Source organism: Pundamilia nyererei, unplaced genomic scaffold (assembly GCF_000239375.1).
Source record: "Pundamilia nyererei isolate P.nyererei 1_Seehausen unplaced genomic scaffold, PunNye1.0 scaffold00053, whole genome shotgun sequence".
NCBI classification, from domain to species: Eukaryota; Metazoa; Chordata; class Actinopteri; order Cichliformes; family Cichlidae; genus Pundamilia; species Pundamilia nyererei.
In genome coordinates this window covers 850,533-875,687 of record NW_005187454.1, presented here as the reverse complement: position 1 = coordinate 875,687, position 25,155 = coordinate 850,533, and the positions used below count along the sequence as shown (strand labels likewise).

Here is a 25,155-nt window from a genome sequence, read left to right as displayed (position 1 = left end):
AGCCTGGATCGGTTGACTTTAACATATCGGTCTGAAATGACATGAAAGGCAACACAATCTGAGAATCTGGGCTGAACGACCTCATTTCTAACACTTTGTTCACTGCTCCCCTGCGGTGAACTGAAGTGTGGCGTTCAGTGCCTGTTAAAGGCTGCTCAGGTTCAAAGCGACAGTGTGCTTCCTGTGACAACTCTAGTAAGAGGTAGATTTAGAGATAGATTGTTTTTGTTAAAAGTGAGCATTGCAAATGGCACACACACTCACACAGTTTGCAATCTCATTTCTTGTTTACATCTGTACAAGACCTTTGTGATAAGCCTGTTTGATAAAAAGCCTTTTGCAATAAAACTGACCTCACATGACTCGCTGTTTAAACTATGAGACGCAGCTTGGCAGAAAGCCTTTGCTGGAGGAATACGACTCCAGATACCCAAGATTTCCTGGAGCACACATTTTTGAACAGCTCCCTAAACATTACTGTAATATAAACCACAATGATCCAGTAAATCATAAAGCACAAGATGTAATAAAGTGTCTCTCCCTGCTGTCTGCTCTAGTTAAACATCTACCAGGAGCAATATATCTGTTGCTATAGCTACAGATTCTCCAGCAGATGCAAAACCAGAATATGATGTAGCTTGGGAGGTCCCACTTTAATAAATTACATAAAAAAAGAAAGCAATCACAACTAGCCAGCAAGCAAAGCACATACAAATTATGTCCTGACAAATTTATTACAGCTAACACCTGCCTCCTGAGTATAAAACCTAACAACTGCACTGAAAACACTCTGTACTGCAATGCAAAATTAACCATGACTTTAAGATAATGCTCTTATCCTTATACTGCAGTATCGCAAAGAAAAGAGTATATCCAGCAGGCGCTTCTCCTCGCCTCTGGTCCACTTCCATGCTTGCACGGAGCAATAGCCCCAGCTCCAACAGAGCATGACTTCAGACCTCTGCTAATTTAATGTTCCCATGCAGGTTTAACTGTCCCCAGAGTGGCTGCTCTGAAGTAGCCCTGCTGTATCTCAATGAATATGACTTGTTAAAAGTGGTGGGATGTGTGCATGATTATAGCTCAACAGTGAAGCAACCCAGCACCTTACATGGCCTGACATTAATCTTTGCTCACTGTCCGGAGCAATATCCACCTGACTAAGCATAGCTGGTGCAGTAGTTGTGTAGGTTTGGCTGTTATTTGTCATTCCCTTGTCTTTATTTCTGGATGTATTCCAGTATCTACATAACCTCCTCTTCTCTTCTTGCTAAAGGTGCTTGGAGGCTCCACTTGAAGAGTGGAGGGGTGATTGGGCTAAATATTCCTAGAGGCAACTACTCAGTGAATTCTTTGCTCCAATCACAGCCACATTCATGCATGGACCTTGTATCCATGTGATACATGAGTCATAGCAGGAATCTGAGCTTCAAATTAAACTGTCTTTGGACTAGTTCAGACTGTAGGCACCAAATCCTTCTATGCCCTCCCCAACCTCTGTTTCAACACTGATGGGACTCCATTCCCAGCCTTCCCCCGGCATCCCAGGCAAAGTCAACATAACCAGCCCCAGTGGAAACCCATGGGGACAAGTTTGGCTCCTCTCACCTAATCTGTGGTCAGTCCGTCTGCGGCACAAAAATAGATGGTATTTAGGAAAGTTTAAAAAGCGTACAGAGAAAAGAAAATGCTTCAAGATGTCACCGTCCTGGGTCGGTGGCCCAGTGTTTTGAGTTTCGTGTGTCTCTGAGTTTTTGTATTATGATCTTAGTTCTTTGTTGTCTCAGTTTATTCTTTAGTCTAGTGTCTTAGTTTGGCTTTCTTGTATTCTCTTTAGTTCTCTGAGTATTTTGTAGCCGCCCTCTGTGTCTCCCTGTTATTGTTTTCTGTGTTTCTTAGTTGCTCTGTCTCCCCTACTCAAGTCTGCGTCTATGTTACGTTTCCTGTTTTACTTTGAAGGTCTGTGTCCTACGCGAATGTCTTGAGTTTCGCTTCCCTTGGGTGCCGTTATGTCCGATTTCTCCCAGCTGTGCTCCCCTTCTGTGTCTCAGTCCCCTCGTTATTTCCCAGTGTATTTAAGCCCTGTGTTTCTCTGTGTCAGTGTTGTGATCATGCTGTGTGTTGCTCCCTGTGTGTGTTTTGTTAGATTCTTCTCAGTTTAGGTTTTGTAGACGTTCTTGGTTCAGCAATAAAAGCTGCCATTTTGAGTTCAATCCTGTTTCTAGTGAGTTTGCGTTTGGGTCCATTTCCTGCCTGCACACAGTCGGATCATGACACGAGACGCATATTCATACAGGAAAATGATCTCAGGAACAGGAGTTCACTGCCCCCTTTGCCAGGAATGTAATGAATTTGAATAATGTACTTTTATCATGTGCAGAAGGTCTTGACTCTTATATATCATCTACCAGGATCAGTATCAGATTAGCTTATAAAATATGTGTTACTAGTAGAGAAATTATTACGGCGATATATTTGCTCTTCAGTAAACAGTCAGTCTGATTTCTGTTCTTTCTGTTCTTATTTACTGTATGTAATTCACATGCTAGTATTCTATTAGCTGTGCTGTAAACTATGGAAATGTTCAGTTATGTAATTTCTTGGTCCGCTAGTCATAAATCATTTCTTTTAAACCTTCCCAATGTGTAGCTACACGTACAGCATATAAATCCTAAATGAGCTGTCTTCAGTTTGAAACACTGCCTTTAAACCATGGTTAATGCTAACAAACCACATTAGAAAAACAATGATTTTGTGAATGTGGTCTGGAACAGGTTACTGACACAGCTGGGGAATGACAAAGTACAGCTTGATAATATTTGTGAAAAAGGCTGCAGAATCTACAGTGTGTTAAAAATAGCACGAAACCTATTGAATTAAAGGTCTCCGCTCTGTATTGGTACAGCTTACGCAGCCCACTTTGCTTTTGATAATCTCAGCATGCAAAGTTATCAGGTACAAATGACTAAGACGTTTAATTCAACAAAGGTAACAAGACACAATAAAATACTCTAATACTGGGGATTCACAGGTAAGCCAGCCAAGAGCAAGTTCTGATTAAAAAAATCCCTCAGTGAAACAGTTTTTTAGTCACGTATTTCTTGCTTGTACAGGCATTTGTGTGTTCTCACGCTTGCTTTTTGTTCATGTCGCAATGACAGTTATCTGCTATGCAATCATGCATACATATTCAGGTTACATACAGCTACCCAATTCATCTGTCAAGGTCTCTTACTAGTCCTTTGCTCATCCCTGTCGTTCTCTATGCGCTCCCACACACGCGCACACACTCTGCCTGCAGACACCTCTGCAGCCTACCTCGTTATCCACTCCTCTAATAATGCTCCTTGTTAAATTGCAGTGTTAACCTGAGAAACAGGAATAAAGACCTTTTCTATCACACTACTACTTACAAGCTTTCCAGCCCTGTAATTGCATCAAGGATTCCATATTTTAGGTCTGATCTCATTAAACGTACAACAGCCTCTCAATCAATGACAACTTTATAAGCAACATTGCCGTGATGTGAGAGGTCAAGCCTCGGGAGAATAAAGATATTCTTTTTGCAAAACTTGTACCTTCTTGCCAAAGTGAGCAGCTTCTTTATGGTAACAGTAATTTACTTCGATTCATCTAGCAGCTGTTTTCTCTATGAACACAACCAAAGTAAGTGTTGTTATCAACAACAATAAACTTTCACAGTAAGACACAGTCAGGAGGATTCACCTTGATGCCCATTTGAACCTTATTCCCAGTTTGAAGTGCGGTTAGCCCAGAGAGATATTATGAGATGAACTGCTACCGCTCAGGGTCGCTGCTCACCAGATAACAACCAGCCTTACAGTGTTATCACTCATCCTGATCGCAACCCTCCATTACCGCTGCACCACTGCTGATGCATAGCGGTGCTCTTGCGTACTGTATATCACAGCTCTCAAACTGCCCCTGAACCATGCTCCGATGCACTGTTAATGCCTCAGCTAATCTGATCTGTCTCCAGCTGGTTTACTACGTATACACATACCTTGATATGAAGTTGGGAAAGTAGTCTTGAAGCAGCTAGACTATGACAGGAGCATGTAGGGTGCTAGCTTCATTTTCACAGGCTGGCTGCTAATAAAAGGCTGGATGGGGATGTGGAGGATGCTACCTAATAATAGAGCATCCAGAGATGCGTTGCTATATCACGTTGTTAGCAGGGTTTGTAGAACGCAAAGTGCTAATGGACATTAATGGTGAAGTGAATGCGTGCATGGGCAAGTTAGCATTATGTGTTATTCATGACCCCTTCAGCACGCTGCTGTGGTCTGCAACCGGTGTTTCCAAAGTCTTACAGCAGTGATAAAACATATTTCTATTATTTTTATGTTTATGGATATTGCCTTAACTTTCGTACTCTAATAATGCTTCGCCTTCGACAGGTGGATGTGTTATATTTAAAGCTGTGTTATTCTGTTTTGTTCTTTGTTTGTTTTATTATTTTCTTAGAAAATAGTTTGAGCTTATAACGAGGTATGGTTCTTTGAAGCGTTATAGACTTTCATTAGTATGTATTTTAAAGTTTGCTTGTTTTAACATTAATCCTGGAGAGCGAGAGGATGTCTCAGGAATAGAGAACAGAGAAGTGAACTGTACTGATTTTCAAGAATGATCAAGGGTGATCTGCAGAGCAGGAGGAACTACAGGGGAATAAAGTTGATGAGCCATACCACCAAGATATTTGAAAGACTTGAAAGTAGGTTAAGAAGAGAGGGGACTATCAGTAAGCAGGCTGTGGCCTCAGGCTGAAAAAGAGCACCAAAGATGCCGTATTTGCTTTGAGAGTTATGGAGAAGCATAGAGAAGCCCAGAAGGAGCTTAAGTGCGTCTTTGTGGATCTAGAGAAAACATATGACAGGGTGCCAAGAGAGGAACTGTGGTAATGAATGAGGAAGACAGAAATGACGGAGACGTTTGTGAGGGTGGTGCACGACATCTATGAGGACAACAAGACGGTGGAGAACAGACAGGTTCAAAGTACAGTTGGGATTACGTCAGGGATCGACTCTGAGCCTCCTCAGGTAGGAGTCTTCATGGAATATGATGTTCACACTGTGTACTGAGAATAGAGAGGCGGTGGAAGAGAGCCCGAGGAGGTGGAGGTATGGATCTGGAGAAAAGAGGAATGACGTCAGTAGAAGCAAGACACAATATATGTCTGTGAATGAGAGGGAGACAAAGAAAAGAGTACAGGCAGGGTGCAGCGGGTGGAGATGAGTGTCAGAGGTGATTTGTCACAGAAGGATAGCACCAAGAGTGAAAGGGAAGGTTTAGAAGATTGTAGTAAGAGCCCCTATGATGTATGGTTTGGACCTAGGCATTAAAAAAGAGAGTACGCAGAGCTGCAGGTGGCAATTTTGAAGATTCTGGGTGTGACCAGAACGAACAGCAGCAGAAATGAGTATATCACAGGGACAAGTTCACGTTGAGCAGTTTGGAGGCAAAGTTGGAGAGGCAAGGCCGAGATGCTTTGGTCATGTGTAGAGTAGGGACAGTGGATATATTAGACAAAGGATGATAAAGATGAAGCTGCTGGACACAGAGAAGATTCGGGATGCAGTGAACACACGGCTCATGTGACAGAAGAGGATGGCAGGGATAGGGTGAGGAGGAGGGAGGAGCTGAAAGAACAAGCACAACAACAGATGCAAACTATCCTGCCCAATTCAAACAATGTCCGTCCTGGACATCAAAAAACCTCGGCGCTGACAACAACATCAGTAAACAACATTGGACTGTTGCAAAAATGGCTTCTGCCATGGAGTGACTGAGATGGGAACAAGAAAGCTTAGACCTTGGTGTGCATATAGACAAAGTCACACACACACTTAACCATTCTTGAGGTACTGACATGTCTTCTAATTGGATCAAGTGTCATCCTTGTTCCCCAGTGACAAACTCTGCTCTGACATTGCAGCTTCTGTCCTCCGGCAAGCTTCTAGCACCACAGGGTGCCTCAAGGAGATCGACACATCACCTCGCCTGCAGATCATAGTGGGTGACATACACTAGAGACACCTGCTCTAACTGAAGAGACGGCAAAACAGCAAGAGATATGGGCAGGAAGAACTAAGCTGGACAGAGAGGAGGGCAGAGTAAAGGCCTTAGGAAAAGAAAAAGTGTACTTTGGGTGATATGGTGGTGGAAACTCTCAGTATATTCGATCATTATGAAGTACATGTATTAGTTACTAAAGGTTACGTATTTGTCACAATTTATTAGAATGAACATTTCTAAAACTGTAAATAAGCCTGTGTCACATCCAGGAAAAATCCCAACTGTACATAACCACCTGCTTTAAAGCAGGGTGGCAAATCCAAAGTCTCCTTTGTTACATGGAACAATTTACAGTACGCCCATACATAACTAAGTGTAAATGTGCTCATGCGATTGTTAACTTATCTTGATAAATGTGTCTGTAAATAACAGCACGAATGTTGTAGTTCATTACACATGTATACATACAGGGTAACGAAATACAGTTTGCATCTAATCAGAAGTGCAAGAGCAGTAAGTGCAATAGGAGCAGATTATATACAGATAAGAGTAGTATAAAAGGTGGGAATAGTTATGAACAAATAAGGCAGAGCCCAATCCATCTGAAGCAGATATGTTTTATATGCATGGAATTCCACAGTAAAGACAAACAGGTGAATGCAAACAGAGTTTGAATAGATTTTTCAGTCGATTGTATTCCTTACCTCTTATATCTACAGTATTTCCTTGTAAATAATCACTTGAGAGTCACAAAAATGAAGCGAGGCTTTGGTATTAAACTTTTATACCGACTGTGATCATTGTGAGCCACCCTTGAAAACACACTAACGCTAACTATCTCTTGAAACGTGAGGGATAGACTCGTAAATATATGAAAAGATGGTGACAGAGTAGGTGCTTTGCTGTGCAATGCAATAAGCTGTGGATATATGAGAGTATTTGATAAACAGAAATGAAAACAATTAAAATGTCTGTAGGCTCTAACTATATTGTGTGGTGTAATTATTGTGAAATATCCTCTTGCTTGTCACACACGCACAGATTATATTGGTAAACCTCTTAAAATTCTATTACTGGAGCAGGCGGGTAGATGCAAAGCAGGTTTTGCACAAACACCAACTGTACCTACAATTAAAGCGCTGATGAGCCATTCAGCAACTTTCTAAATGCTAATTACAGAACTTGCAAAGGAGTTGTTTCATATTTCATGGTGTTAGGTAATGCATTAGTTATGCAACATAATTTATTTGTATTGTGATTTTGACTGCAACTGTGTGCTGTTTTCCATACCATATGGATGCAACTTAATATATCTGGGAGTTGGGGGCTATAGTTATGGATTAAAGGCATACTTAAGAACAGAAGTCAGAAGCTCACAGTATTCCTCAGCCAGACACTAAGATAAAGAAAACAACTAATAGAAGGAAAGGGAAGGGATTGGAAGGTTTAAAAGTTAAACAAGGTTAAGTAACAAGCAAATACCTGGGCACATGTAGCCAGAGGTGCTTCATGGATTTATACAGCTGGGAAAATAGTTATTTACTGATCATAGGGTTGAGGTGTTTATTATGGGGATTTAGATGTGTGCGATCCCTCTGCCTTCAGGAGTTGAAACACCTGAAAAGTTTATGTTTATAAGGAGCCGATTCATTTCTGTGGATCCCTGATAGAGTCCCTGCCTGAATCGGTCTCGCTGTTGTCACATCAGACCACATAACTGCAGTACTGGATTATTTATGGTATACAGTCTTTTAGAAGTATTGCCTGTAGCTCCATTTTCAAATGGACTGGAAGCAGATTTGTAGCTATTATGATTTCCTATGTATGTTTTAATATTTTACTACATTAAGCAAAGATATGGTCATTTTGATTAGCATCTGAACAGAAAAAGCCAAAACAAACACATTCTCTGTAGATGTGTGGTTTGGCCGACAGCCACGCTGCTATAGTCTGAAGATAAAATAATTTTTGTGGAAGTGGTTCAAGATCAAAGATCGGGGTTTTTCCTAGGGAGAATGTTACTAATGGGTATTATTTGAAAAGGAGAAATAAAAGGGATTTAAAAAATGATAACTTTATTTTTCTTCTAGGTTTAGATCTAATCCCTACTCTCTGCTTAAAAACATGCTTCAGAACATAATTCTACAAAGCAGAAGTTAAAAGGTTTTTTCACTTGACAGCAGCATTTTGCTGCCATTATGGAGTTATTATCTGTACTGGGATGTAGATCTGGTTCAGTAATTGCAGTCTATTTCAAATACAGCATCAGCTGAATGCATAATTTTTAACTGTCTCTTAGCAAACTAAATATCCCAGCCAAACTCATTTTCAGCCAAGTTAACTTCCTAAGGAAATCTTATCTAAGAGAGATATTTTTGTCTGTGGAGGAGGCCTCGGGGCTACATAGCCTCATTATTTCGTTTGGCTTCCTGACGACATTTCCTCTTTTATCCTTAACAACACTATGGTGGATCTTGGCTTTGGACTGGAGCATAAAATATCCACCCATTTAAACAAACTGTTAACACACAGATGGGCTATCTTAGTGAGGCAGATGTGGGCTGTGTAACACTGTTGGCTTCAATATGTTAAGAATTCTGTCATTCATATTTGGATCACTTATTACTTCGTGTTTTCACAAGTTCATTCAGGCACAAGTTTGACAGCAGAACAAGCAGCTATAGCATGGGTGGCATATTTACAATGCACATGCAACTGACAGTAGATCAAGTGACATATAATTTATGGGTATTGTTCAGGCTTAAGTTAGAGTGAACCATACTCACATTTCACAACTATAGACTCTATGAATATTCTACATATAGTCTATGTGTAAAAAACCTGACTAATTGCTAGTGAGTCCTAGACGTTGCAGGCAGCGACTGTGAAATTAACTGCTAAAGCCCTAGTACGTCTTTTATGTATGAGAATGTTTTAGTCAGACCCTAGGAAGAGTAGCTACTGCTATTGCAGGTGCTAATGGGGATCTTAATAAACTAAACTATCTAAACAGCCATTCAGAAAGGCTGGGGACTCTCTGGTAACCACCAGTTGCAAGGGAAAAATTTGTATATCCTACAGGTTGGCAAATGGTTGCTAGGTGGTGCACCAAAAACCTTTAGTCACCAGAAGATTGCCTGTAGGTTGCCCACTGAAGAAAGTCTCATTAGCCAGCAGCAAAAGAAAAGATTAAACTCAAGACAAACAAAAATGTGAGAAACACTATTCCTAACTACAGGAATAAGGAAGGAACAAAGCCCTTTCATACAAATATGATATCAAAGATAATGAGAACCACTTTAATTTTAAAATGCCATATACCATTTTTCAATACTGCCCAAGTAAAAGTGACTTTATCGGTGAGAAGTCCACAATGTTTTGGAGTTAATGATTTTTCTCTAGTTCTGGACACTGAATAAGGTTTGCTCATTGACAGAGATAACTCATGTCTCCTACATAAAGCGACATCCATAACACTGCAAAGTCCCAGTGAACGCAAGAATCAGTAAAGCAGCTGACAATAATATCCATTCCCTCAACATCTTCAAATTTTACATTCGATTTGGATAAGGATGGAAAGCATCTGGAGAAAAAGACAGTCTGCAGTCTGCCTTTTAAATTAGATTCAAACTCTGCCCAAGCATCCGCCTCCTCTTCCTTCATGGACAGAGTGCAAGTCTCTGTTCTGTTGTCAGCAAAACACAAGCCAAGAATCCATGCAACATGCATGCAACCTTTGTAACTTTACTTGAACATGTAGCCAGTGGGATATTTTGACTTTAAAATGCCGTGCAGGCACACACTAACCATTTTGTTCTTCTTGGAGTAAGTCTTCTTCAGCAGCCTCTCATTCATCCTCTCCTGCTCCCGCTGGGCGTGATGAAGGAAGCCGTTCTCCAGGGGATCCACCACTGGCTGAACATTCTCCTCTTCCTCCTCCACCTCCTCGTCCTCCTTCTTCTGACGCTTTGCCGCCTTTTTCTCCTTCCACCTCTCCTTCTTCTCTTGCGTCTTCACAACTCCACTCTTCTTCTGCAGAAAAAGATTTTGTTAGAACTTGGCAATTACGTAGTATTAATCAAAGAAACGAAACTAAACAAGTCAGCAGTAGTGAATCTCAAATAATTCTGTGCTTGCACTGAATGACAGATACTTATCAGTGTCACACCGAGATTTACAGCCTTTGGTGTCTCAAGGATTTTCTTTGAATCCTTCAACGAGAACAAAGCAGACAGGTCTAGATGGATATACAAACTGGCAGGAGATAAATGTGCAAAAGAACAGAGGGAGGGTGTACCGCAGCTGGCAAATAGTCAAGTGTGCGGCCCCTTTCACTTCTGGCTTATACAAAGCAAGCAAACACTTGAGCAGAGAGCAGTGACGCTCCCTCTCTCTAAAGTCATATTTAATCCTGTCAGCAGCAGAACAATGCCTTACTGGAGCCTATAATCACTTTATGGCTCAGATATAATGAGCTTGTGATATGAAGTGCTGCTTTAACACACACTGGAGAAAATACAGCAGCTTTACATTTAGTCTATGACCACACAGTCTCCCCCTTTAACCTTGTTAGTTGTTGATTTCATGCTTCAGCAATGCCCTGTATGAAAGCAGTGTTTGTTTATTGGAATTTAAAGACAGTTTCTAAGTTGCTGGTATGTTATACAGCGGTAGCTCGTCCTCACCTCCCCAATTTTATGCCCAACACGTATAACAGAGCCACGTGGTTGCGGCTTTTGTTACTGAAGTCACTACACTGGTAAAACTGTACGAAACGTTAGATGAATAATATTCTATGTTAAAAGGTTTTGCTGAGGTAAAGTTTGATGGTTAGCCTTCACATATGCTCAGCATCAGGATCTCTTCAAGCTGCCACGAACAACTGAGTTTCTAAGGAGAGATGGGTGAACAGCTCACATGAGTGGATTTTTTAGTTTGCAATTTTAATAACAAGAATGAGCATCAATAATGAAATTACCCATGAACTGCAGCCCTAGTTTGATCCTCAACTGCTGGTGATGCCTCTATGAACAACCAAACCTCAGTAATTCCGGCGGGATAATCAATGGGAGCACAGACAAGACATATTCTACAACTCCTCCTTGCAAGGTACTGCACTTTGAGCTCAAGATGGCTATGAACCCATCTCATAGCACAGATCAGCTGTTCTAGACTCATACTTATAACACATAATAAGACACAAATGGTCAAAGGAAGGTCAAATAAAGCTGGCAAGTGAGTAAAGTCAAAGCCATTGCCAAGATGATAAAATAAAAAAGCGCACACGTGTTGGCATACATGCACAAGTCCTATTCCGTGACAACCCCTGATGTCTGCCTCACTTCTGTGTCAAGTGTCTGAATTGTTCCCTCCTCCTGGGCTTCAGCTGCTCCTTATTTCCATATCTGAAAATAAGACTGAGCTGGTGATGTCCTGCTGCCGGTGGTCATCACTGTGTGTTTGAATGGCACAGGACAACGCGTCTCTGTTGGAAGCCGTATGGAGCTGAGGCCAGAGGGCTGCAAGTTCACATTTCAGCATCTGTTCACAGCCAGCAGCATTAAGCCTAACTGCAGATGAATCTGTGCTCCATATGAATAATCAAATTATCGACTCCAAAGGTGGGAGATTAGCAGATGGGTAGCACATTAGGCTCATAACTGCTAATGAACGACACCTTCCGTGACAAAAGGTGTTTATGTATCAGGTACTTAAAAAAAACAATACTCCCATAGAAAGGAGGACAAAAACCTCCAAAAATGCAACTGCCAAGAGAAAGGAACCTAACTAAAACCCACCTTTATGTTGGAACCCAGGAGTCCTGCATAAATTGTGTTTTTCCTACACTGAGAATATTTCTAGCTGAACTGTTTCAGAGCTTGCAGTTCCACGCCTCATGAAAGGAGCTGTTTAAAAACAGGGTTTTCTATGTATAAGAATTTCTTCTCTCACACCTTTTAAGAGTGGGTACAACACTTGCCGATCACAGAGAAATCACATTTTCATTGTGAAAGGAATCAGCTGTTTGTTGAGCCAAAGGTCACTTTACACAGTAAACCTCACTGGGATATAAACGTCCTTTATGAAATAAGACCAACAATGTTTTGTTGTGTTGTTAAGAAGAAAACAGTTAATGTACCAGTCTTATTGTATGGGGTAGAATCTTATTGGATTGATCATTTTTCATGCATAGTAAATAAAGCGAGTCAAGTATTTACACAGCACCTTTCAAGATAAATATCACAAAGTGCTTCACAACAGGTAAACAACAAGAACAAACACTTAAACAAAAACACGTTTAAAAAGATGAGTGCTACGGTTGTTTTTGAAAGAAACCAGAGACCACAGATCTCAGGTTCAATCTGAGGCTATGCGTGGGCAAGCCAAGTCTGAAAGAATGATGCTATCACTCATCGTTTTAGTAGTGGAAAATCCTTTCACTGTTATTTTTACATTTTAATCCATGTTAAGCAGCTAGTCCCAGGCCATCCCACCGCATATCCATATCCCCCAACTGCTTCTGCAAAAAGGATTACGCCTAATGGTTACACATAACCCAACTCCAGCACCTTCCCCTGTAGCTGGCAGTCATTATTATTTCGCTGCTTTAGAGATCTTCTGTGAGGTTTGGGCCACTCTAACCAGAACTTGCAGAAAGTGGAGCAGAGTGTGGAATACCAAACGGCAGTTCCTCAAGATGAAAGACTCACTTGGAAAGGAGCTGCTTATGTTATTTGTATTTGTCTGCAGGAGAAACTAATAGAAACATAAATTTGTAGGAAACATAAAAAAACGTTTTTTGTTGAAAATTAAATTTTAAGTTAAAACTGAAAGAACACCCCAGCTCTGCATGTGTGATGGTTCTGCTTCAACTTGTAAGAATGTTTCATATGATACGTTGTTAAGAGCTCAAGAAATAGTTGCAGTTAAAATGCACTTTATATGCCTGGACTAAAATCATTGTGCTGGTATTTATAGTTTGTATTATTCCACTGGGTTACATATTTACCCCATCACAAACGGCCGTTACCCTGCCCACACGTTCACACTGTGGCGTGATATCACACGGCGACTCAAAGTAACTCTTTTCTCCTCACGAGTAGACACATTTATTTCTCAAGATGCAACATCCAGGTGGTACTAACAGACGACCTCCCGTGGCAATCATTGATTTTAAATCTGTCTTTAAAGAGCTTTCATTTTTTGACTGTACTGGTATCATCTTTGTGGGCTTAGAAAATCAGCATTATCTTCAGGAAAATCCTCCCCTGTAGTGATAAAAAGCCATAATTAAGTTTGTTTCTACATTTTAAACCCTCACAAAATCGAACCATTCCCCTGCCACTTTCATCTATTATTGTCTATCATAATAAACTCAGCTACCTTTAAACCAAATCTAGCAATATTACTGAGGTTTTCTTTTGATATTTTCTAATCCACATAATAGAAAACAGAGAATCCTTAAATCATTAAAAATGAAAGGACTACCGAATATAACATTGCTGCACATTCTTTTTAGTTTGACTGCAGTAAACCATTAACATGTGATCAAATACACATCTTATTTAAAGCCAGAAAACCAAACACTAGGTGCAACACCAATTTACGCACATAGTGCATATCCAACTTGAATCTGGTGAAGCTTCAAACATCTCACCACTATCTCTTTGACCTTCATGCTACATGTCTGTTTCAAGTGAAATGCAAACTAATAAAACACAAATATGCCTCAGGAGTAAATAAATATCAGCTGCTCAAAACTCAAACTTTCTTGCTAATATAGTGTGGCAGGTTGTGGCAGTGCCTCAAGGGCAGTATGCTGAGCAGCTGCCACTCCAAAGAAAACACAGATCATCGCCAGAGGCATGCAAACAATATATTGCAGTGTTAAGTCATATCAACATGTATTAATTTCTGCAGCCTCTTGCATAGATCTCACAACATACCACTGAGGAATTATAGATGCCATTTCAATGGAGGCAAAATGTACACAGCGCTACAGTGAGAGTAAAGGATGTAGATCTACACATAAAAATGTGTCATGCTTCTCAGTCTAGTTTTGTGTTTGCCAGCATTACAGCTTCTGTTAATCGCATTATCAGAAGCTCAAGCTCAAGCACACAGCAATTAGATTTTGTTTAGAGCATTTGCACCTGCTCTCATTGCTGTCTCATGTCTGCTGCATTCTAAATAAACAGATTTTAATTGTTTGTGTGTGTTATTTCCATTTATTCAGTCCATGCCTCAGACAACAGATCTATAATAGCTCCAGGAGTAGAAGGGTAATTCATCACCGTGTCTGCCAGCAACAGCTTAGTTGTGATATCATTTCCATATTTCAAAGGCCTGAAGTAGGGTTTTTCTTTTATGAAATGGTTGTGAAATTATTTCTGCACACAATGGAGCAGTGTATCACACTGTGTACTGTTAAAAACATTTACAAATCAAAAGAATAAAATACTGATGCAGATAATTGTGACGGAGCTTACTAGCTGGTGAAAGTGCACTTCAGTGTACACCAGGTGAAGGTCTAACATTCATCATAGCATTTCTTTACCTTTAAGGCCTATGCAAGCCTAACATGAAAACATAACTTGCAGCCTTCTTTTATTCCCCTGATGTCGTGTCTACTTTTTTATACAATGTTAAAAGCCTTGCTATTCATCTGTGAAGCTTTTAACTAGTGGTCAAAGTAGCGAATCTCTCTCGTTTTACCTTGTTCTGCCTAGGATAGAAAAGTGACAGTGACCTCGGTAGTAGAGAAGAAGTGGTTTAAGATATGATGAGGCAGTGGGGCTGACAAAAGAGCGGGAGAGAGGAGAGGATAAAAAGGACGAACACAGAGAGAGAGGGAGAGATACGGTGATGGTGGGGGGGTCTCAGCCTGGAACAGGAGAGACCGCTCGACTGGTTTGACCCGGCCACGTTACCCTGGCAACAGAATGGGAGAGCTTTGTTGCTGTTCCAGGCTGCATGGGGAGTGGAGTGTGTTTATCTGTGTGTATCTGTGTGGGTACAAGTGCATAAAATCCAACACAGGTTTCCTTTCCGCTAACAATAAAGCGCATGGCTTTACATGGTTATGCTGGGACCTTGAGATCCACTGTGGAAGCACGTTTAGTTCCCAAAGGAGGGTTTATGCATTCTGCACAGAGGAATGTCAGCAACCCTGAGGTTTCTTGCAAAGGGTAACGGGGTCTTCATGAGGCATACACAAGCCAGAGTTTCACAAAATAGACAGTGTGCAGAAAGAGAAAGGGAGATGAAGACACTTAGTAGTGTCTGGTGCACATTATCATCATGCTTTCTCCACGGAACTCTCTTCTTTCTAAGGCTAGTAATTATTTAGGAGACACAAAGAGCTCTGCAGGGTACACCTCCCTTGACATTAAGCGGTACCACACAGAGATTGCAGGGCTGGCTGCCACAGCTCCTGTGCTCTTCAATGGAGTTGTGGGAAAACTATCAATTATATACTTCCAAATAGCATTGTACGTTTCACCGAGGTGCTGCAAAGTGACTAAAGTGTCTTTTCTTCTTTTACAGTCCGAGACACCTGCACGTGCATATACTCTGTGCATTAATCTAAACATAAATTATATTTCCACAGGTGTTTAAGATTGTCAAGTATTATATTCTATAAAATCATGTATTTGTAGTTGGGCTGTCCTGTCAGGACCACATTTATCTGTAAAATAACAGCTTCTCGTGAGCTCAGAAAAACAGGCCCTACATATTGAAATTAAAAAAACATATTAAAACATATTATTTAAAAAAAAATCACAGCTAAATTTAAAGGCTTGAGAACTGTGTGTCATGATTAACAGTCAATATCTACAGGGGGATTAAAATATTAATTGCAAACAGCTAGTTATACTAAGAGATTACTTATATACCTGCTAATCAGGCTGGTGGAGCTTATATCTGTTTAACACGCCTGTTTTGTCACACTTCACATGGCAGATGTTATTGTCCCCTCTTCGTGATATGAGTCTTCTCTATGAAGGCTCATTCATTCATTCAAAATTCATTTCAATTGAATTCAATAGCACCAAATCACAATAGCAGCCGCCTCAAGGCGCTTCTTATTGTAAGGTACACCTTACAACCTTATAACAACCAGACAACCTTTTATCAGCAACCAGTTGGTGACAGTGGGAAGGAAAAACTCCCTTTTAACAGGAGGACACCTTTGGCAGGAACAGGCTCAGGGAGGGGCCGACAAAGACCACATTACACGTGAGCACAAGATGGCAGTAATTTAAGGATGATGGAGATGCTCAGCTGGAGATGCTTTATGGCACTGAATGCTGTTCAGGATGTAAGGAGAGTGATCACTTTGATATGGTATGTTTTAACTTTTAGATGATGATGCACTGATTGCCTTGTTTGCCCTGACGAAACCCCCGTGCCTTGCATCTATTTTTTAGTAGTAATACTAAAATATCTCGCTTACATATTTGCATCCAATTAAATCAATAAGAAAAGAAGCAAGCAAATGTATGTGGAAGGAAGTGTATTTAACACACTGATAAAGTCCGAAGATAACAAAATCTGCATTTAAAAATGACTGGAAAGTGCAAAAATCACCTTAAATAGTGGCTGCTGCTGTACATCTACAACCAGAAGGTGTATAATAAAATCATTATAATAAGCTTTCAGAAATCTTAAACAATTCTACCTGAAATTTGCATGATTTAAACCCACCTCCATATACTCTTTAAAAACAATGTACAACACATTAAAAGAAGACCTTTAAATACACTGTACAATGTATTAAGTATGGATTTAAATTTTTATGCAAACATTTTTTATGAAGCTTGACTTGAAAATATCACATTTTCGGTCATTATATCAGGACTGATTCTCCAGTTGACTCATACTGAACTCTCAGGTCACCAAAAGATCCTGAACGTTGAGTCGAGCTGGATCTTTCACCACAATTTATCTTTTGCTTGTGTCTGTGTATTTTTTTAGTAAGAATGCAAAATTTAAGCCTTTCTTTCCACATGACATAAAAGCGGCGAGCAGAGTCCTTTGTTGCATCACTTTTGCACTGTTAAGCTGCCTTTAGGCTGGCTGAGGTCTGGTTGTGTAGATTTATTGCTCAGCTGTTGTACTGATTCTCTACACATTATTGCAGCTCTTGGCATGTCCAATAAATCACCTTGATTTGTCATGTTGTAGACGGGATTGATTTAATCATGCCTGCTCCCTTTAGAAGTGTTGGTCATGTGACACTGTTCAGACAAAGTGGAACACACACCTGCTGTTTATGCTGCTGTCAGCTACATCAAACGCACCTTTGGTGAACTTAGAGCATATGCTCATTTACTCAGACGCCCTGTTTTTCCTCAAAGCACACAATCAGAAAGCTCCTGCCTCAAAGGTAAAAGACGTGAGAAGACATTTTTGTGCCAAGGAGATTATCAGGCTGTGAACGAGAGAAAGCGCATGTTTGTGCAGTGAGCACGCTGCACTAGAGCATAGAGTAAATACACCACACCTACTTCAGCTTTTGTTAAGTGATCTGATGTATTTTCTCTTATTTAATGTAAGCTAGTCTTCCTGTATGCGGTGTGTTGTGTGAGAACAGAGAAATAAAGAGAATTTGTAGGGGTTTAGCCACGAAGGATTAGCATGCAGCTATACTAGTTGACAGAAGCTAACCTTCAGGCAGGCCTCTCTTTCTTTCAGATCTCTGTCAATATTTTTTTCCTTGACATTAACATGTCTGTATATCATAGCTTTCAAACGTTTCCATTATTGTGTAAATGTGGCTATGCACTTCCATTAGTGCTACTAACAAGTGTGGCTTTTGGATCACATTTTGTATCATATCTGTAGCACTATTAAGGTTGTCAAGTTTGCTTTGCCACACAAACAGGCTCCTTTATAAGCAGCACTACAAGTGACAATTTGTAGCAGCAACAAGAGACCATTGAAATTCTGAACAAGTATTTTGTTAGATATTAACTGAAACCAGCTGCTCTCAAACTTCGAAAAGCAAATGAAAATGTGCATGAAAACAGGCACAAGGGGGATCTCTAGTATCTGGATGTTTTAACAGTTTTGGAGCTTGTTGTGTGCTCTTCCAGTGGCTCTTGGCTTGGGCATTCCTCTTGACAGCAATGCTGCTATATGCCGAGTGTGTGTGCAGGTGGTGATAACTCCCCATTCCTTCTCTCAGCTGCATTCCCGCGCCTCTCTTTTATTGTTCTCTGCACCCATCTGATTGCAGTTTTTGAACCAGCTGTGTGTGTGACCACAGAACGAAACTGCTGCTTTTATTACCCTTTAAGTCTTCTTATTGCTATGCAACCTAATGCTTGTTTATGTGCTTATGTAAACATGTACCACTGATGAATATTTATGCGACTGTGAGAGGTCAAGGGTGAATTAATGAAAAGCATGTGTTTTAGTATCTTGAGTATTCGCTGGTGTCAAAATGAATGCCAAAATTACCCCTGACTTGTACCACTGCACATTTCGCAGTCAGAGTATATTTAGAGTATATGTGGAAGTGCTTGTATATCTGAGTACTATTCAAGCTTGTGTATTCTGGTGGAAGTGTGTTTGTGCACCACACATGTTCAAGGGCTGAATTAGCTCCTGGAGTGACACCATCTGGCCAGCGGGTGCTGAGGGGAGAAGAATACGGGAATGCGGCAATAACAGGGTGGTACAGTACAACAATAAACATGGGCTTCAAATCTGTTTAACACCTCAGACAAACACTGAGGAAATATGAGACGACAGACGCATATTCTGCATTTCAAGGATAAGATCAAGATTCCTCCTCATTGCCACTGTGTTAATACAGCAAGTGAGTCTTGATATACTGTCCTATATCCATCCATTAATTATTTCCTGCTCCTTTCCCAAGTGCTTATGGTATATGTTGCCCTTCTTTCACAATGTAGTGCTACAAATACTACAAATGATCAAGTGATCAATAAATATAGCATTTATGTAGAATGTAACATTGTATCCGTCATTTATCTGCTTCACATACACAGTGTGTCTGCTTTAAGTAAAAGGAGCGATCAATAACATGAGCAGCAATCCATGGACAACAACAAAAATGCATCCAAATATTAAATAGGCAATGAATCAACATGTTCATTAACTATATGGGATGAGATGCACTCACGAAATTCAATAAGAATTCACTGTGACAGATAATGCAATTACTGCATGTGTCGCTTTATTCTTACATGCTATATTAACCATGATGACACGTTGTTAATAACGGTCTGATTTGATTTCAAACTGTAGAGACCAATCCACTCCTTGTGTTCATGTTATGTGTTTTTGAGGGTGATCCACACATAAATAAACTATTCATCATTTGTGTTTTCTTGAGATTCAACAAACATAATCTTGATTACATCACAAAAGGCTTTAGTGGTGTTACACTCTGCATCAGCTCATGCGTTGGCTGAGTTGGCTGCCACCAACTGAGCAGTTTATTTCAGCTGTCAGACTCGCTTCCTCAGTCTGAGCTGCTGATCATTTTGTTGATTCTGCAGCAGCTGATGCATGCATCCAGGGGCCTGCTTTCTTCATGGTCCCTCACAGAAACCTCTGATCTAATGTTTGCAGGTTGTCCAAGAAGAAAACAAACCTTTAAAACTAACTGTTCAACTTTCTGTTTTGCGACTGTTAAGTCTAACAGTTTTTGAATCATTGCTGGCCATGGCAAACATCACCAACAAACAAAATTTGCTTACAAAACAGCAAACACACACACACACACACACACACACAATACAGTCTGATCCCTGAAGTCTAAATCAGAGCTTGTGTGCTACCAGATATCACAGGTTTCACCTCCCACAGGCTCTTCTAGAGACTGCTAAGTAGCTTGTCTGTCAGGAAAGTGGCTTTCTACAGAGGCCAGTATGTCCTGTGAACCTCCTACCCATTGTCACAGGAAGCTCCCTGATTTCTGTGGCTCAGCCCACACACTACAGCCCAAAATACAGCCGGGTGTCATTCCTTGGGTTTCTCCTTTCCTCATATTCTCCAGAGAGAGGAAGTGTTGCCTCGGCAACAACTATTCCCATTGGTGGAGTGGAATAACAGAAAACTTCTATAAATGTGTAACGCTGGTTTCACACTGTCAACAAATCTGCCCAACATATTTTCTGTACCAACTGTTGAGTGTTTTTCCATGAGTGGAACTGCTAAAAGCACACTAGGGACATTAATGGCAAGCTTCTTCAAGAAGAATAAACGGCGAGCGTCTGAATGCTAACAAACACATTATTCTGTCGGTTTTACTGAACTCTCTATTTTTGACAGTTGTTCTCTGTGTCGTTTCACTACAAAGTCAAATCAAAACACAATTATAAAACGCCGACTACCTCAGAACGTAGCAGAAGTGTTTTGGCGTCAGACAAATTTTTGAGTGCATCGTGCTGTGAGCTGAACCAGTATGAGGATTGGCTTTGTTCACACAGCAGGGGGCCGACAGAGCATAGGAATCCCAGCAGAATATAGCTGACAGGAGAGAAGAAATCTCAGATCTACCAGCAGCCTCATACTGTATCTCAGCAGTCAAAGCAATACACCACCAAGATGTAATATCTATTTTATAACTAATGCAGATCGTAGGAAGTAATCTGCTCAGTGTCAGAGTCTGTCCATCATAACCCTCTGCTACATTCCTGCTGACCCAGTCAAAAAGCACAGCCCTAAAGCAACATTGTAAAGGCCTGAAAGGATACTGACACAAACTCTACATGAAGGACAGAGCCTGTTTAACATAGCAGTGTACACCTGCCTCACCCTTTCACCTTTAATCACAGTAAGCTCATGTGGAAAAACAAAGAAACAAACTTCACTCAGTTAATATTTGTTTTTTATCCGTCATACAAGACTTCTGCCTCTTAATCTATGACTGACTCATGATTATGGCCCCTTTTTCTCAATATTTAACGCCTACATAATAACATATGACATAATTCTAAGTCGTACGACATCAGTTGTGACCAATACACGACTGACATCAACATATTGGCAAATAAGGTGTTCGCTAATGTCACTCCCTGCTGTTTATCTGTCGTGTCACATCTGTTTTGTTAAAACTACATTTTTCAAATTAGAGTGATGAAGAGCAGTTTTAAAAGTGTTGCATTTTTTAAACAATTAATCATTTTTTTTCTTTCTAAGGCTCAAAAAGGGGAAAATACTAAAAAAACAACAACAAGTTGTTACTTTATTTGGCCCTGAACTTCATAAGTGTGCCTTATCTCTTCACTTAAGGTTTTATCTATCAATCTTTTTTTATCTGAAATACATGGGTGGAAGCATTGCTGCTCTACAGGCCATTCAGAGTTCTTAGCTAAGCTACCGTTATCTTTTCAAACTTGCTTCAGTTTGGCTTTTTTACTGTGAAAAAAAGAAAAAGACCATCTGGCAACCACCAGTCACCGGGGGAAAATGTGTTGTCTTTAACCAGTTGCAAGCAATAGTTGGAGGTAGCAATAGCAAGGACTGTCCTCCTGTTAGCAGTCAATGCGATCACATGGAGCTTTTTGGCAATATTTGTAACTGATTTAACATTTACATTTTAAAATATTCCATTTTATTTAGTTAATTTTAATTTGATAACAGTGGTAATGTCGCTATTCTAGTGTATATCAGCAGGTCACGATTTTGTGACCTTCAGCCAACATTCACAATCCTCAAATAAAACCCTGAAGTTGTACATGTACTATTTCACTCCCAAATGAAATCATGTAATTACTAACAAAACTGACTTCATTATTCACTTTGATGAACACACCATGCAGTCTTATGCACACAGCAATGGAGATTCATCGCACAAGTGCACAAGTAACAAAACGGGGTCCTTGTTAAAAGTGAGCCAAGCTGTCATCTGCATTTGTTACAATGGGAGAATATTCATACCAAAAGAGAAATCGTGGTGATTTTGTTTGACAGGGAGGAGAACGAGCTTCCACAGAGAGAGCGCAAAGCAACGTGTCGGAAGCAACAAAAAACACAAGCGCTCCTGTGTGGTGCTAAAAGCCACCCCAGAGCACTCCCCAACCACTGAGTCAGCTGTGAACTGATGCCGTCACACAGTTTGCTAGATGAATGAGATTGTTTGGCGTACACACTCACACGCACACATTTAAAGAACCCTCATCCATCAGGAACAAACAGCTCCATGTTTATAGACGTAAAGCTTCCCTCCTACAATCACACGCACCCATCCATATTATCTCAGCAGTGTAATTTCTAGCCTTTCTTTTCTCACATTTGCGAAACACAGTGAGTGTCAATTTCCACTAACATCTTTCTTCCACTTCACATACCCATTCACACACATAAATACACAATCTAGAATTCTCACTCCTTCCTATGCAATACACTTGAAATGCAAATACATGACACAGTGTTATGTGACAAAGTGTTCCAACACATGCACATATGCACTTGTAAAAGTCACTCCCTGCATGTACCCACAGGCATTTATACATGTTGGCTTTGCATACTGGATTCTCTCTCGCACCTCCAAAACCTTTCTTCTTCAGGTGTTAGTAGGAATTTCTTCCACATCCCCTTCTCCAGCACTTAAGAGCTTCAAGTGGCTGACCTTGCCAACTCAGTACATGACACACATGTGAAAACAGTCTGTGCTCCTATTATCCCATCATGTCTTTTATCTTTTATCAAAACATTTAGAGGGATGACACAGAACTGCATTATTTTAGTGCCATTAACCGCTTCTGATCCACGTATTACTAAAATACGCTTGAAGCATGAAATCACGTTTTTATACGTTGTACATAAAGATCAGAGAAAATGATTTGGCCTGTTGTTGCTTTTGTTACCTTCACAAGCAAGAGGCACAGTTATCTGAGCTTTCCTCAGTAAAACTATTTATTGGTGACGCCATGCTTTTTATGGATATTATTTTTGTGTGGTGAAACAGTGCCACCTTATGATCTCCACTATATGTATATATATGTTTACTTTTACTGCACAACAGTGGCACAAATTCAAACAGAGTAGTCTCCAGTCAGTTTCCAATAACAATTTAGTACCTTAAAAAGAGAGCCAGTTTAATAGTATGGAAATGGTTTAGGTACAAGGGACCAGACCTTCAACAAAGAACAGAACTTTGTCAAATACGCAAGGAAACAATTCCTGCTAAAGTTGGAAACAACAAACTTGTTTTACCACTCAAGGTAAAAACACACCCTCCAGCAGAACCAGGCTAAGAAGGCACACAAGAAAGAGAGACTAACAGCCACTTATGTTTTATCCAAAAGCAAATAAATGACTTAGACTAACATTGCCAGAAAAAAAAGTCCTTCAATTTATTCACTTTAATAAATGGTTGGGTCTAAAATATATTGTTTTAAACATTATCACAAATTTCCTTGAAATATTGTTATATAATGTTGAAGCGTCACCTAATTGCAACACAGATACACTATTCCCTCCTTATGAAAATACAAAGGAGTGATTAGTCAAGTTTGAGAACATAATAAAGGGTTTGAGAGGAGTCTGATAACTCCAGTGCTAGCTTTGAACTTTAGCCTGTTAGCTTAACCTAGCAAAACTTAGCTAAAGTTCAAAACTATTGCAAATGTTTTAGCATCTTTTGGGCCATCTTTCTAGTAGCTCAAAAAGCTTCTGTTCTCTTCTAAAAACAACTTTTAGCTGTTTCAGCAAAATACTAGCAGCAACACTAGACATGAAAAGTTGGCAGCTATGACCAGCGCAGAGGAACATCTGGTAGCTAAACAACCAGACCATGTGAATTCTTACTTATTCATATTTATAGATTCATAGCTGTTATTGCTACTTTTAATTGAAAAGGTTAAAACACATAATGCATTTAAAATATAACTGTAAGAGTTTGACAACAGTACCACAGGTGCTGCTAATATTCACACTAACGAGCCACCTGCTAACTGCCAAATGGTGCTATGCTGGAAGATAAACACTAATCACTTTGTTGCTCTTAAACACCAGCAATACTAAATTTCTATTAAAAATACAACCTTACCTTTGATTCTACAATCTGTTCATCTTAAAGAGCTTCTTTGGTTAGTTCTAGTTGGATATATTTGTGAGTTTTTAGCTTGTAGTGACTATTTAAATTCATTTTAGCTCAATTTTATTTATACAGCATAAATTCATAACAGCAGTAACTTCAATGTACTTGAAGGTTAAAGACCCTACAGCATTTAAAAGAACAAAAAAATGCTGAGTGACCCCCCTAGTCAGATCACCCCCTATTAGCAAGTACAGGACAGTAGAAGGGAAAATCTCCCTGAGAGGAGGTGAGGTAAAAGAGAAGAGAGCACAGACAGACAGGACAAAAGGCACACTATGGCAGAGAGCGCGAGAATAATAATGACTAATGATTAAATGCACTAGTGGTGTATATGCACACAGAGACTGAGAAGAGATGATTGAAGAAACACTCAGTGCATCATGGGAAGCCATCCCAGCAGCCTAAGCCTATTGCAGCATAACTAAGGGAGAGTTCAGGGTAACCTGATCCAGCTCTAACTATAATTTATCAAAAAAGAAAGTTTTAAGCCTAATCTTAAAAGTACAGAGGGTGTCTGTCCCTCGAATTCAAACTAGGAGCGGATTCCACAGCAGAGGGACCTGAAAGCTGAAGGTTCTGCTTCTATTTTTCAAAAGTCTTGGAACCACAACTAAGCCAAAGTGTGCTCTTAGGATAATAAGGCACTATGACGGGTGTGATTATGCAAGATTTCGTATGTGAGGAAAAGGATGTTAAATTAAATTCCTGATTTAAAGTGAAAGGGAAGCAGTGAGAAGATAATACGGGAGAAATGTGGTCTTTTTTTCTAGTCCTTATCAGAACTCTTGTAGCAGCATTTTGGATCAAGTGAAGGCTAAATGCAGCCAAATATTAGGTGTGACTGCAACACCTAACAATTTAATTGTGCACAGAACTGCACTTTAAGACACAGTAAAAATATAAATAAATAAATAACAGAGGACTCGGGAGTAACACAGAGCATTAGAGGACTAACATATTTATCCTGCCACCAACAACCACACACACACACACACACACACACACACACACACACACACACACACACACACACACAC

At 40.1% G+C, this 25,155-nt stretch overlaps 1 protein-coding gene across 9 annotated transcripts in view; it reads right to left on the bottom strand.

Moving 5' to 3' along the window:
* fbrsl1 (fibrosin-like 1) overlaps nucleotides 1-25,155 on the bottom strand; it is a 275,349-nt gene that overhangs the window by 184,950 nt on the left and 65,244 nt on the right. For all 9 annotated transcript variants that reach the window (XM_005733579.1, XM_005733572.1, XM_005733578.1 and 6 more), the window contains one exon: nucleotides 9,844-10,068. In XM_005733579.1, the coding sequence (XP_005733636.1) occupies nucleotides 9,844-10,068 (225 nt within the window). The remainder of the gene's footprint in view (nucleotides 1-9,843; nucleotides 10,069-25,155) is intronic.